This window comes from Quercus lobata, chromosome 8 (assembly GCF_001633185.2).
Source record: "Quercus lobata isolate SW786 chromosome 8, ValleyOak3.0 Primary Assembly, whole genome shotgun sequence".
Classification (NCBI taxonomy): domain Eukaryota; kingdom Viridiplantae; phylum Streptophyta; class Magnoliopsida; order Fagales; family Fagaceae; genus Quercus; species Quercus lobata.
In genome coordinates, this window is record NC_044911.1 from 56,949,401 (window position 1) to 56,965,209 (window position 15,809).

At 33.3% G+C, this 15,809-nt stretch overlaps 1 protein-coding gene and 3 long non-coding RNA genes across 5 annotated transcripts; 1 reads left to right on the forward strand and 3 right to left on the reverse strand.

Annotated features, from left to right (window-relative positions):
- Window positions 1–1,899: 1,899 nt before the first annotated feature.
- Window positions 1,900–2,424, reverse strand: LOC115958408. Its single transcript, XR_004084524.1, has 2 exons — window positions 2,356–2,424; window positions 1,900–2,234 (listed from the first exon to the last, which is right to left on the reverse strand). It is a non-coding gene; the product is annotated as an uncharacterized LOC115958408 (long non-coding RNA).
- Window positions 2,425–5,471: 3,047 nt separating this feature from the next.
- LOC115957416 lies at window positions 5,472–7,127 on the forward strand. The gene is made up of 2 exons (XR_004084355.1): window positions 5,472–5,764; window positions 6,674–7,127. It is a non-coding gene; the product is annotated as an uncharacterized LOC115957416 (long non-coding RNA).
- Window positions 7,128–7,955: 828 nt separating this feature from the next.
- On the reverse strand, window positions 7,956–10,340 carry LOC115954546. The gene is made up of 4 exons (XR_004083922.1): window positions 9,039–10,340; window positions 8,888–8,942; window positions 8,322–8,588; window positions 7,956–8,221 (listed from the first exon to the last, which is right to left on the reverse strand). It is a non-coding gene; the product is annotated as an uncharacterized LOC115954546 (long non-coding RNA).
- A 954-nt stretch (window positions 10,341–11,294) lies between these two features.
- On the reverse strand, window positions 11,295–15,784 carry LOC115955452. 2 transcript variants are annotated; one of them, XM_031073573.1, is made up of 8 exons: window positions 15,611–15,784; window positions 15,040–15,517; window positions 14,820–14,937; window positions 13,702–13,823; window positions 13,086–13,171; window positions 12,092–12,201; window positions 11,965–12,000; window positions 11,295–11,743 (listed from the first exon to the last, which is right to left on the reverse strand). In XM_031073573.1, the coding sequence occupies exons 1-8, from the start codon at window positions 15,702–15,704 to the stop codon at window positions 11,687–11,689; spliced, it is 1,101 nt and encodes a 366-aa protein (XP_030929433.1). In that variant the 5' UTR covers window positions 15,705–15,784; the 3' UTR covers window positions 11,295–11,686. The 2 variants fall into 2 exon arrangements, with proteins under 2 accessions (XP_030929433.1, XP_030929434.1); XM_031073574.1 differs by having other exon boundaries at window positions 11,965–11,997; window positions 15,611–15,783.
- Between the last annotated feature and the right edge of the window lie 25 nt (window positions 15,785–15,809).

Genomic DNA, 15,809 nt, shown 5'->3' on the forward strand with positions numbered 1-15,809 from the left:
ATTAGGATATCACAAATTTTATTATAGATTTACAAACTGACACGTTATCAATCACAAAAAAAAAAGAATTTTAATATTCATTAATTACATTATTGAAGCTTCTTGATCACTGTTATTGTCACATTATATTATGAACATTTTGTAGCATTTTTAGTTTTTTCCTTTTTTATTTCTAATACGGCTTAAAAAAAAAATTGCAAATGTGTTAGATCATCAATGATGATTAATTTCCCCTAATAGTTTGAAACTTTAATATTTGTAAACTAATTTACTACAAAGCCACACATCAATTAATATCATAGATTACAAATTATATTATAAATGTAATTAACTGTGTATCGTCATATATTCGAGATAAATTAATTTTCTTTTTAAAAAATAATATATTTTTTTTCTTTTTTTTTTTAATTTATTTTTCAATTATGATATTCAATTCTCTATATGAAATTAACCTTAGTTTTAGTTAGTATTATTCATTAAATTAGGCATATAATACATCAAATTAACCTCAGTTTGAGATGAATATGCTAAAGTTTGAGAAGTTGTAGCATTTATATATAGTGTGTGTTGGAGAGTTCAAATTAAATATTACATACTATTTAAGAATTGGTTTATTTTTATTAAATATTAATTTCGGCAAGGATTTTACGTATGCCTAATTCTTGAGGCTTCCTGGGAGTTTTTTTTTTTTTTTAAAAGAAAAAAAAAAAGAAAAAGAAAAAAGGCTACTAGGGATACAAATATAGTCTTACAAAAAGTTATACTCCTTGACTATCTGTAATGTTAATAAAGATGGGAATTAATTTCAATTTATACAAGATTTCCCACCCAACCCGTAGGGTAAAATTCATAAATTTCATCTTCTCTCATTATCAACAATACCCATGTTAAGATTTAAATCCTAACCGCCTATCTTCTCCAAAAAATAAAATAATAATAATAATATTAAAATCCTAATTATCTACAATTAAGAGTATTGTAATTTAATCAATTGACACATTTTAGTGCAAATTTTTAGAAATCTATGACAACTCCAAACATAAGGGATTTGCATTTTACATCCTATCCTAGGACAACTCCAAACATGATTCTATAATAAAACCACAACGGCAAGCATGCTAAGATCTCAAATTATACACAAGTAATATGAAGAACTGAGACATATCTGTGAGATTTAGGATGAAATTATCTAATATAACCATTTCCAAACACACATGGGCAGCAAACATCTCTGGTTACAGCTTTTGAGAGATCTCAAAATGTCTATACCAAAAAGTAATAATTGTCACTTCAAAGAGAAAAAGAAAAAAAGAGTAATAATTGTTGTAAAAAAGATATTGAATTCAAGAAAAAAAGGTTGTGGAACCCACCAACTAAAAAGAGATTGGCTTGCCTTAACAGCGGAGATCGGCATTATTTTATGAGAAATGTTAACGAGTGTCTTTAGGACACTGGTTAAAAATCTAATTAAAGAAAGTTTTGACATCACTTTTATGAGAATTGAAAAAAACTGTCAAAACATTAATTGCTTCTTTTTCTTTTCCCATAAAAACTTTCTTCAACTGAATTTTTAACCAGTGTCCTAAAGGCACTCATTAGCATGACCATTATTTTATAGCAAACTATGGCATTATTTTATAGCAAACTATGGCATTATTTTATAGTAAGGTTAGGTTAATGTGTGACTTTTAACCTTACATATAAGGAAATATTTTATTAATTTTGTTTTGCTTTTTCACAGGACAGTAAAGACTTTTATGGGAACAAGAGCAAAACATCTGACAAATTATTTTTTTTTTAAAAGACTAAACTACCCTTCACTCATTTCTCCTCGCCCTCCTCCTTGAAAGTTGAAACACAAGTTACACACCTTTAACAAGCTAACCGAAAACAACACTCTACCAGCAAACAACTTCTTACAAAAATTCTCATTAAAAAAATCTTCTTACAAAAATTACATCTCATACAAATTTCAGATGTTACTAGAACAAAACCAGAACATATAATCAATAAAAAAAAATTATGACTTTAATATTTTTAAAAAAGAAATCAATATGGGTTTTAAATACTTGTGAATCTCGGCACCAGAACTTCAAAGCTGAACAACTATCTGTTGCCGACGACAGGAAGGGCCTTGAAATGGGTGAGTCAGCCAGGCATGGTTCATGATCGGGTGTTCCTTGAAGCCATCCCCATTTCGTGCTTGAGTTCTCTTTGATTTCAATGGTCTCTGTCTGTTGAGGGAATGAAAGAAAGAAAGAAAAAATACAGAGAAAGAGATAGGATCTGAGAGAAAATGAAGGAAAGAAAGAAAGAAAAAAACTGTAGTGAAACTGAAAGAGAAGAAACATTTACCACTTGAAGACCAAGTCCTACCTTCGCTGAAACAAGTCTTTCTGAAACAAGCTTTACCTTGGCTGAAACAAGTTCCCTTACACAACAATTTCTGAAAAGTAATGTTGTCCTCACGTGGATACGTGGTAAAAAAAGAGCCACACAACTTCTTTTTTTTTTCTCTTCTTCTTCTTCTTCTTCTTTTTTTTTTTTTTTTTTCGCAAAGGCTTACACAGTACAGTGAATAACTTTTTTTTGACTCTTGGCTGCTTTTTTTTTTTTTGGCTAAACTTACTCTTTGGCTGCTTGCTACAAACAATTATATAAGTTTAATGAATAAATAATGGTAACAATGCAACTTTTTATAAGTATTTGTGAAATTATTTAAGTATTTAATTGTTTTAATTATAATAAAATTTATCATAAGTATTTGTGAAAAACTAAATTTATTGTGAAATTTATTATAAGTATCAATTGTGTCTATGATTCACGTCATGTTTAGTCTGTCACGTAACGTTATTTTATTGGACAAACTAAACACATGTAACATTATTTTGTGACACTTAGGGTATGTTTGGTACACTGAATAAGGATTACGACATGAATTGTAATCTTTACTAGTAGTAATAAGTGTGTTGTAATGTAATAACTAAACATATTCATTAGTTTGGTGGTAAATTATAATATTAGAACGAAACTTAACATTTATTTTTAAGAAATATCTTACTCATACAATTATATCTTCATTAGTTTGCTAGTGATGCAAAAGAGAAATTGGGGGTCATATGTCCCTCGTTCTCTTCCCCATTGTATGTTTTGCTTCTTAATTAATAAAGACTATCGTTTTTGCTCAAAAAAAAAAAAATGTAAACAATATACATCTTCAAGAGGTAAAATCAAAATTTTAAAACTCTAGGAAAAATAAAGATCACATCAATAAAATCTTTAAATTTCAAGTTTTTATTGAGTGTGAATTTTGACAAATACACATTCGCACTACATTTTCTTCTTATAACCTCTATGCTTGTAACCTTTCAAGATGATAAGAGGTCAATAAGTATCAAGAAAATAAAATCTTGTTTCTTGCAACAATGACCAATTCCTTTTGAGTCTACATTTTCTATTTGTATATGTGATGGCACGAGCTTAAGTCATTGCATTTTTTATTCCTGGTCCTATACCACTAGCCTTATCATAGTAAGTATGTGAGAGGCCCCACCCTTAGTCCACCAACTTTTTGTTGGGACAAACCCGCGTGAATTAGTGGGGTTGTGTTGGTGCCCCGTTATATTTCCCCATAGATTTAAGGTCTTACATGGAGTTGACATATATTTTATTTAAATAATAAAATCCAAAATGAAAGAAATAAAAATATTTTATTGATCAGTAGTGGGTTAGAGGTGTTAGAGATTTAGTGTCCTAAGACAATAAAACATAAATAGTAATTTTTAAAATTATTTTAAGTTTAAAAATAGTATCTCACTATTTTGTGTTTCAAATGTGGTAAGAAGACCGGTTTGCTTTGGATTGAAAAAGTGTCATGATACATGATATGATATGGGACATTAGATTTCAATTTTAGTGAAACACTATTATTTCTATGGAAAAAATTTCTATTTTTTCAAGAATGCATGATATTCATTGGCATAATATCGTCAAAATGATAATATAACACCGACAAAAATAAAAAGTTGACAAACATCATATTGGTGATTTTTTAAGCAAAAGACCTAACATTTCAAATAAAATATTGGGTTTAATCCCATATCTATTGAAGTACAATTTTTCATTTTCTTTTCACCATTTGAGGAAGTTGAGTTTTCCTTCTCCTTCTCCTTCTCCTTCTCCTTCTCCGAACATGTAGAGATATTATGACCAACATGCTTACAAAACCCACAAGTTCTCTTTTGCTTTCCCAATTCTTTTCCACCTTTCATTCTTTTTTGCTTTGGGCGACCTTTTGTCTCTGAGAGCGGAGGACAATGAACAAAACAATCTCCATCAATAGTATCATTAGCATTAGCATCAACCATATTTTCCTTGTCCACTAAATTTTCATCACTCAACACTATCAATTCTTTTCCACCTAATGATGTTTCGCGACACCAACGTGGTGGAAGATACAAAGATGGAATTTGGTAACAATCTTTGTGAATGAATACACTAAGTGTGTGACGACAAAGTATACCCCAAAATTCAAAATTCTTGCAACTACAACTAGTCATCTCACCATCCCATAAGACCAAGTGTTTTTGACTAGCTTTTTCTTCATAATATTGCAACACTAATTCAATACCATTTTCTTGAAGCACCGAATATTGTGTGGCTCTTCCAAATTCCTCTTGAAAAATTTTGAAAGTATAGGGTGTCAACACACTATGTGCTTGTTCTTCTATTGGTGACCAAGGCATAAGGCGTAAGGGTACCACTAGCTTGAGCCTTACAAGCTTGAGCTCAAGGCATAATGGTATCACTACTACACATGTTTAGTAGTGGTACCCTTATGTGTAGTAGTGGTACCCTTATGCCTTGAGCTCAAGCTTGTAAGGCATAAGGGGGGCGCTTCTCTAAGCGATGTGGGACGGAAGTTGTAAAAGCACAAAGTGCATAAGTATGACTCTCACGTTGCCTAGAGGACAAAGCTGTGAGGTCCTCGGATCCAAAGCGGACAAATAGCTTGAGGGTGGGGACCAAATCCCCCCCCCCCCCCCCACACACACACACACACACACACACACACACACACACAAATATCATAGATTACAAATTAGATTATAAATGTAATTAACTATGTATCGTCATCTATTCAAAATAAATTTTTTTTTTTTAAATAATATATATTTTTTCTTTTTGTTAAATTTATTTTTAAATTATAATATTCAATTCTCTATATGAAATTAATCTTAGTTTTAGACTTTTAGTTAGTATTATTTATTAAATTATGCATATAATACATCAAATTAATCTCAGTTTGAGATGAATGTGCTGAAGTTTGAGAAGTTGTAGCATTTATATATAGTGTGTGTTGGAGAGTTCACATTAAATATTATATACTATTTAGGAATTGATTTATTTTTATTAAATATTAATTTCGGCAAGGATTTTACCTATGGCTAATTCTTGAGGCTTCTTGTGGAGTTTTTAAAGTGAGATTAAATTCAATAAAAATAGAGGGTAAAACTTTTAGTTTACACCAAACAATCAAAACATACCACATCAAACTTTTACTTAAAATAATTGTAAAATCAATGAATCCTAAAACCCCTAATAACATCTCTAGAAGCAAATAAACAAAACCTGTTTCTAAAATCTCAATAGTCAATACTTCTTCGGCTCCTGCGTCTCCTGCCAATCCTCGCCGGAACAACGTTTGCCACCGCACTACCTCACCGGACCTCCTTCCGCCGCCGCACTACCTCGCCGGACCTAGGTGATTTGTACTTGTTCTCAAAATTTTTTGGGTTTTGCTATATTTTGATTGATTTAGCCGTTGCTATATTTTGATATCTTCACGGTTTGGATATGTCGCTATTTTGAAATAAGGACAGATATGGGTTTGATCCTAGCAGGGACGAATTTTTTTTTTTTTTTTTTTTGCTGTTTTGGTTCATGCTATTTTGGTTTTCCAACTTCATTATTTGAGTTCTTCCATTCTTTGGCTGCGTTGAGGCATATATGGAAATTCAAATTGATAGATATAGGTTAAGGATTGACTTCTTGAGAAATTGCTTACAAGCTGTTTGTCAAAATGCCTGACAGAAATATTTTTGTGACACGAAGACTTTGAAAGTGTATTTTTAGGATAAAACCTGCAATATATTTTCTGGTTTAATATCAGTCAAAAAATAGGCTAGTAAAGAAGCCAAATTTCTTAAATTGTTGAGATGACAATGAGCATGCCTCTTACCAAACTTGTCTAGCTAGTTGAACAGCTTATCCTCTTGTGAGTCTTTTATGGAGCTTAGATTAAAAGTATTTAGGACATGGACTCAAGATAGTTAGCCACGATTGGCCTCAGGTTTATTGATTAATTGGAGCTATTGGTTAGGATCCAAAGTTGAAGGATTGGCCATATAATCTTACCAAACTCATTGAAAAGCTGTACTAGCATTTTTAGCATGTGCAATGATCTCTCTGTAAATTATAATGTTTATTGTGGGTAATGCAATAGAGTTATATGTTGATAACTGGCAGAGGTTGAAAATTCTGGAAATTTTCCCTTTCATCTCTTGTCCTTGGAAACCCAAATTCTATGGATAAGTAGCATAGGATACATTATTTGTTATTTTCCCACTCAACAATATGTGGCTCATTTTGTTTTTATTTTTTGGTAATTCAGGTAATTTTATGAAAAACACACGGAGTCTAAAGATTCATGTCAAGACATTACACCCTTTGTTACAACTCACCAGCCAATCTAATGAACAAGAATCAAAGGAGACAAGACCAAACAAGGGAGAGACTACAAGTAGAGACAAGCTTGATCACTATTTAGATTAAGACAAAACAGTTGTGGCTGAGCAGGGTGTTCAAATGAACCTTGCCCTTGTTGTTGGTTCATGGAATGAATCTGAACTTCCAAGAAGAAGAATGCAATTAAGGAAGGACAGCCCTTTGAATGAGAATCTTGATACTATTAAAGGCGGAGTCAATAGTGTTAAGGATCTATGTTTATTACAATCTTGTGTAGCCTCCTTGTTGTATGTTCCATTTTAGATTGCTTCCTTGTATTAGCAATGAGAAATTATGTTGCTAAAAATATCAATGAAAAATTATGTTCTGTTTGTTGCTAAGACTGTATTCTTCATTAATTTTTTCTTCTTGTTTACACTTGTTACGACACTAGACTAAAAAGACCATCTTCTCAAGTATGAGATTCCAAATATTTTTATATTTAAATTTAGAACCCAAAAGCAGTCCCAATTGTTTCAAAGGCAGATTGGATACTTTGCACCCTAGAATAGGAGCCAATGCTTTTGTTTTTGGTGGTTTCCCCAGATTTATTTTTAAAACAGAAATTGCTTTGAAGCACAGCAAAATACACTCAGATTTTGAAGTTGTTCCAGGTCCTTTCCACAAAATATCAACGTATCATTTGCAGATAAAAGGTGGAATACCATCAGCTTATCATTATTGTTGCTTCCAACTGAGAATCCAGCAAGATGCTGTCCCTCCACTGCTCTATCCAGCAACTTATTATGTACCCATCACTATTAAAAATTACAATGGTGACAAAGGATTTGAATAAATATCTGAACTCTCTTATTTATTGTGCAGCTGCATTGTTCTATGCTTTCTATTTTTTTTGCCTTAGATGGCCATTGTATCTGATATCTAATGAAACTGAATTGTTGACTATGCCGGAATGCTTAAAGCAATAAGACAGTCTACTGAATTTTCAATGTTAAAGGCGCTACATATGCTGAGATCATGTCCTGCATTTTGTGATTCTTCCCCTGGGAAATCAGCATATTCATTAATTAGCATTCTGGCAAAGTAAAGAAATTAATGTTTGGCAGTGTTTCCATTTCAGCTTTTACACCAGAGCAGTTGGTAGAGAAGTATAGCAACATTACATTCCTTCTTTACTGTCTGATTTTGATCTTCATTGTTGCCTTAATTTTCAGGAAGGTGTAAATATAAAACCCTGTCACAATTGAATACAATGTAACTTTGGAATTTTGAATACATCTCCAAAAGCTTTTAATACATATCTTCCATGTAATATAAAACCTGTCACATTTTTTCTGAAAGTTTTTGATGAAGCGTGACTTCGTCAGTCGAATGGTACGTACCCAGACGGGTCCAAATTCTTGCTTGGATATCTGTATAAACGAGGGAACTTCTTCTATAAGGGTGGTCACCGGTGTGGTGCCTACCACAACGCCTGCGATGCCAAAGTCAGAACGAGAAAGTGTATTATAAAATGAAATAAAATAGCAAAAATGGCAACCAGTATCTTGTTTGTGTATCTATCTTATCTGTACCTTTTGTTGGCAGTGTGGGGGGCTTTATATACGTTGCGTTGGATTCTAGCCGTTGTGATTGGGATTGTGATGTTAATGTCTTCCTTTGGTAACGCCTCCTGCCTTGTAATGGAGTTTTAATGTGCCTTCAACGGTCTGTACAGTTGGTTTTGTAACCGTCCGAGGCATTATTGGTGGCATTGAATGATCTAGCTGTCTTCATCAATGACATAGGCACTGGTTATGCTCTTCTCTAGGGAATGGTCTCGTCAGTCTTTCTTATCTCATCTGTAGCCAATTTCGTCAGTCCCATCAGTTTTAAATCTAAAATGCATTCATGTGAAATAAAACCAATGAAATTCAAAATATAGGAAGCTGATTCTCTCCACCACAATTAAAATAGTATATAACCAAAAACTGTTGTTAGGTAATCCATTTTCTTTGAACAAATATTGTCTGTGCTTCACTTCTCTTGGAATTGTTAGTGAGTGACATCTAACAATCCTGTGTAAAAGAACGTATAACCAAATTAAAAACATATTAGAATGAACACAATTGAAAAAAAAAAAAAAAAAAAGAATGGGGACCTTGAGGCATAGAAGTTGATGTTGTAGGAGGATACCGCATAGATGACAAAGAGTCCTAAGGATGTTTAACAAATAAAAGGAATGAATAAATATTGATTATAAAATCTAGTTGAAAAAATATATTAATAATAAAATCAAATACATCTTGTACCTATATAGAACTTATGGATGGACAAGTTCTTCTCACATGGCCTTGCAAATGCTACATTTTCTTTTCTTTGTTGGTTGGTTTTCTTTTGGATTCTTTTGTCTTAATGATTTAGGTCTTCCCTTAGATAGAACATACGAAGGGTCTTGTAAAGCACTTGGAAGATTTGATAATACTTGGTTGTTTAGTATAGTATTATCAGAACTTACTAAATCATCAACATCACGCATGGCTAGAAGCTCCACATGAACCTTCTGTAGAGCTAGGTCAAGATGTTTATATTTCTTCATTGACTGTGACCCTACCTCTGCAACTTTCAAAAAAATGAAACAGTAAACTATTTCTCATCAAAGTGGAAGAAATTTGTGGCTCCACCTATATGACATCACCAGATATGTCATGTATAATATTATTCTTGGCCTTGATTGTCCATCTTTCTAAAATATAATATAGGGGAAGAAAGTCCACAAGAGATTTTTTTTCACAAAAACAGTAAGGATGTGCCTACAAAGAATTCCAATAAATTCAAATATATGGCATGTACAAATAGCATTTTTTTTTTTCCTCAGAAATTTCAAATAACACTTCATAAATTGGACTTTCTTTCCCATGAGGTGCCACTTTATATATTTTCTTCACTCTTTCTTTATGATATTTGGATGCCTTGTATTTTTTACTACAAAATAACTCTTCTTTTAAATTTTATAAATATCTTTCTTGTATAAACTTTTGCCGCCTCTCCTTCCATCTTGTAACATGTTTTCAAAATTGGCATTGAAGTTTTTTTCTTTACATCTTGTTGTTTCTCTTTCAGATAACGTGCATTTAAGGCTTTCTCATATTGATGCACAAAATCACTTATCATTGTACTTGAATGAACATAACCTTTAAAGAATTTATTCATGCTTTCACTCCTTTGAGTTGTAGACATCCCAGCACAAAAGCTCCTACGTAAATAAGCTGGAATCCATTTTTCACGTCGCATATAATGATTTATCATCCAATCATTATCCCCCAACCCATACTTCTCTACAAGCTCACTCCATTCTAACTCAAACTCTTTAATAGTGATTGTATCATGAATGCAATGGTGAAATTCTCCTTGAAAAAGTGGGTATTTATTATAGATATGAGCCAATTTTTTTGGAACTTTCTATAAAATATTCCACATACATAATCTATGAATTGTATTCGGTAATATCTCTGCAATTGCCTTACCCATAGCCTTGTCATCATCTTTGATAATTGTAGAAGGAGCACGTCCAAGCAATGACTCAAGCCAAGTCTTCAACAACCATGTATAAGATTCTTCTGTTTCATTCACAAGCATGTAAATATTAGTATAAATTCGGGTACTAATTTTAGCAATTTTCTCTAAAATTACACTTTGCCCCTCTTTAATAATATCATTAATTATTTTAAGAGTAATGCTATTGCCACAAACTTTTCTACAATATTTTTATAAACTGTTGATGTAGAAAATTCATATTGGTTCGCACTTAGCTCACTGCTTACACCACTTTTTGACTTACTAATAACCACTTACTACATCAACAATTTGTAAAAAATTTTGTAGCTCTAGCATTCCTCCTAGTAAAGATCATAAAAAAGTCAATAGATCTAAAATCTAAAACAAAATATACAAGCTCAAAAAATTAGCACAACAACAAAAATTATCAATAGTAAATCTAAAACAAAATAAGCCCAATTAACCAATTTTACTTGACACAAAAGCCTGGCTCTTTAAAAATTTTAAATAAAATTATTCTTCCTTACTCAACATCAAAGTCACACACACCCAAAAAAAAAATCCCTCAAAAAAAAAAAAAAATCCCTCAAACAATTAAGTAGTAGTAGAACCAAAGGTCGGAGCTGCCGCACATAGCCAACAACAGACTCGCCCCCATAATTATAAATCCTGACTCCGATTGTGATGGACCCATGTGTGAGTTCACATACTAGTTTAAAAATGTTGTGACATTTTGTTATATCTTTAGCGTTGCTCAAGCTAGAATCCTTTAACATTAGCAAGCCACACAGACTCATTCACATTCCTATCAATTTTCTCAAGCTTTATGTGGTTTCATTTGATTCACAAAGTGCAAGATATTTTAGAGCTCCTCCACCTAAAAAAATTTAAGAAGTGGTGGCATTAGCATTGGACTAACGTATAAAATGCATGAGCTACGAGAAAGTGTTTCTTTCTATAGAGCGGGCCTCCCACAAGGAGGGGTGTTAAGTTAAAAAAAAAAACACATATTTCATTATCATGTTGGAAGTATACAGAGAAAATTTATAACATACATCAAAGTACTCTCACCAAACGTTCAAATATTAACCATGGACAACTAATGGCAAATGTAAAAATCCCCGGTCCATCACAACCAGTCCCAGCGCACACACAAAGAGGGAGGACTCTCACATGTTTAGTGCGGTTGAAGCTGAAAAGAACACTAGACCCTTTATAGACTTGAAATTTACATATTGGTGTAGACTGGCAATCAAGTGACTCACTCCTTCCTAGCAATGTGGTCCAATGTGTGCTTGAGAATATCAAAGTGTAGACAGTGGCAATTAAGTCAGTCCTTCCTAGCAAGGTGGTCCAATGTGTGCTTGAGAATATCAAAAGGTAAACGATAAGGCTCCAACTTTCATACAGCATCACATAACGGAAAACCTTCTAGAATTGCTCTCTCCATGATCTCTTTCTGTACCAGAAGAAGAAGAAGGATCATTTTCATTTTCTCTCCATGTTTTTTTGAAAAGAATAAGAAAACAAGGGCATATAGAGTTTAAATGATGATCCACAGTTTCACTTTCCAGAAGGGTTTTCTTACTTATCTATCCTTGTACTGTTGTACATTCAACAGTTGCACACATAAATACATTTTTATGGACAGTGCAAGTAATGCAGAATATACATGCTCACCTGAATTAATGAGGTGATCATCCCGGGACCATCCTGCTTTTAATTCAAAATAAAACAATCACGAAAAAATCAGCAACTTATAGTAGCTCAAAGCTCTGAATCTAGTTAAACTCTTAGAAATTCACACCTTGAATTGCTTCTCTTCCCATGATATCTCCACCCGAGTTTTTGAAATAATTGATTCCCAAGAACTTGGAACTAATATTGTCTCCACATGTTGCAAATGTCTCAAGCTATCTGTAATACAACAGTACATTAATATAATGATTTCAGCAATAGTACCAAGAACTTTCTTGCAATCTACTATTACTTTTGGGTACGACTTTTGCCACAAGATTAAATTCCAGAAGAAAAAGCAGTCTTCATCACATTGTAATTGAGATGGGAAACCATAAGGTATCAAACTGGTGAAAAATGTAATTGGCAGATTTCAAGTTTTCTTACATTATGACACAAATTAATAACTTTTTCCATGCTGAAAGCAGTAAGTGGTGGTGATCCACAAGTTAGACACAACCTAGAGTATAAGAGACTGGGTTTTCTATGGAAACGCTGTCCATGCTGATAGCAGTAAATGGTGATCCAAAAAGTTAGACACAACCTAGAGTATAAGAGAGTGGGTTTTCTAAGGAAAGAGCATACATGTGTTGAGGGGGTATATGAAACTAAAGAAAAATGGAAAAGTGAATCAATAGATAAGACTCATATCTTGAAGCCGTAAAATAAAAATAGTATGGTTCATATGAAAATACTGACTGTCCATTTCAACAATGTTGCACAAACTAAACAGTAAACAGCTAATTTGTTGAAACTGCGTGATAGTGAAAATATCAATGCACAGACCGAATGCATTAAAGCCCTCAACTAAAATAAATCTTCTGGTCAAAGCTACATATAAAAAATATTACAAATCAGTGTCCAAATCATCATTCTTGGACCATAATAATTGAGCATTTGGAATTCCTATGAGATTGAAACTTGTCCTAGCAACAAGAAGAGAACCCACAGCCGGACATGTACAGATTCTAAAAGCAAAGAAGATATGCTCTGTGCTCACTCAACTGCTCACTCAACTGGCAATTGCCATCCCAGGAAAAATTACAGGAAGTTAAAAAATTTACTTGTGATGAATGCTTCTTCCCAAGTTTCATGCTTTGACCAAGAAGGTGCAACTTCCCGAAATGAGATTCCCTTGCTCAAGCATACTCTGCAGAATTGTAAAATAGCAAAATCAAAAATAACAAATTCTATAAATAAGCATCTTATTCCCCTTTTCTTATTGATTTAGCTACCCATTAACATTGGGTGAAGCAAAATGGAAACTGAACTAGGACAAGTTGAATGCCAAGATATTGCCTAGACTTATCCAAGTGCCCAATCCTCAACCCTGAATAGCACAGATGCTCACTCAACAAGAATTTAACAATGCTACTGGGAAAATTTTTTGGATGCTTCATAGTTGTAATTCCATTAAAATAAATGTGATAGAAAACTCCACACAAGAGACAATCTGATATTTAAGTTCACTCTCAACATGATCTATGGAGATTTGAGAAAGCTTCTAAGTCTTCCCTTGCAAAAAAGATGGAAACATTGACAGTGAGCAGGTTTTTGTGGACGTAAATCTGAATGAGAGATGACCACAATTTGGGACAATGGTGCTAACTGAAATCTTCGTATGTAAGACATAAATTTACAACAAAAAGTAAGTACACTTGAAAACAAGAAAAGACTTACTCAATAACTATTTGGCGAATAATTCCAGGAAGGACACCATCACCAATAGGAGCCGTTTGTACTTCAAAAGCACATGTATCATTGCGGTCATTCAAGTAGTCTCTTTTAGCTTCATCAATATCCTGTAAACACCTTCCGTAAAAAAATTATAATTATAAAACTAATACCAAATGGCAGGGAACATACAACAATACATGCAATCCTGATATTGATAAGATTCTCATAAGTCAAGTGCTATTCTAAGAATATGAAGAGAAAGCAACAGTGCCAGCTAATACCAAGCCACCTTGTCATTTAAAACTTGCTTTGATGAGTATTTTTTATCTACAAGTTCCAAGTGGAAAAAGAGAGTGTCAATGTCATGGGAATAAGCATTCTAAAAGTATTTGAAATTTGGAACCCATGCAAAGCTCCAAAAGACAGTAAAGCATAAACACCCTCTTTTTCTTATGAATAGGACTATCGCTCTAGTGCAAAGACAATATCCTAACTTTTGTACATCAGACATTCTAAGAAACAAAGGTAATCACCTTTCAATTCCCTTAATAAAAAGATTTCCCTATATATTTCCAAAATCAATGATGGTGGTTGTACAATTCCTAGGCAAGGTAAAATAAGTTGTGAGTGGTTTTATAACTATTCAAAAGTGAATTTCAAAACAAGTCAATAAGAGAATTCAAATGATTTGCAGATTATACAATAATTTGAAAAAATGCATTCATTTATATATATATATATATATATATATATACACACATATAATAGACATAGTAGGCAATTCAGACTTACTTGAAAACTAATTGCTGTTAAAATAGTTTTATATAGTCACTACACAAACCCTGATTTTCTAGTTCTTTATTGCATGCCAATTTAACTCTGTAAAAACCAACTTCTCCAACCTGAGAAAAGTCTCATGATAGGATTCACATTAAGTTAAGTCCAATGACAATTAAATGGTTAAATATGAACCAAAAACAGTTAAACAGTAGGATTTTCCAATCAATAGAAATAGGAACAAATGCTACTTGGTGAACAATCTCCCACTAAAATTAAACCAAATTTCAACTGAGATAAGCAGTCACAATAATTGAGCGTTTCTTAAATTCTTAGCCACTCACCTTTCGACAAACAACGAAAAAGTTTGTAACACATCCTTCAAGTATCTGATCACCATCATTTGACAACAAGAGCTCAGTCACTGCAAAAGGCCTCAACTTTTCAAGAGGCTTCCTAAGCCTGCCAAGAAAACAAAAACAAATAAAAAGTGTCTTATTTTTTGCTTCAACAATGTGACATAAATTTCTTTCCTTTCCCTCAACAAAAAACATGCACACTGACCTCACCCAATCCGAGTACTTAGCATTCGCCACATCCCTCCCGCGACCCACCACGGCCAAACGAGCACCATTTCCTCGAACCCCAAATGCAGGAACCACATAACTCCCAACATAAACATACACATCAAGAGCTTGACACACTCTTCCATCATCATCATCATCCACATTCCCTATTCCACTCAATCTCTCAATATTCCCACTAACAAGCGTGGTAACCGACAATTCCTCCCCATCACTCCTCCTCTCCTTCATCGCAATTGGCAACATTTTACTCATCGAATCGTTAACAAGCGCCCGAAATGGACCCATTGTAAATTGCGGCAGTGAATGCATAATCATACTACTATTGTTTTGTTTGAACAAAAGCTGTGGAGTCGAATTCGATAGAATTCTTATCGACTCAGCTAGCCTTTTCACGTGCCTTTCCCAGAACAAAAGGCACGAGGCATTGTTGTGAGTTCGAGTGGTAGTGTAAGCGCCTGAAATTTTATTTATTTAATTAATTAATTAATTTGGTAAGCAAATAGCAACTAACTAAACACAGCGTTTTGATCTGAGAAATTAAGAGGTACCTGGATGTGATTCGAGGAAAGTTGTTATGGGAGGAACGTCGGAGGAGTGCAATACGACGCCGTTGCTGAACAGAAACCTCGAACTGGTACTCATTTTTGCTTTCTGGTCTTGACTTGTGAGAGAGAGTCAACTTGGAGTCTTTATTTATAGTTTACCGTTTGTCATATTTTTCCAAAGTGAAACGACGTAGTTTAGGGC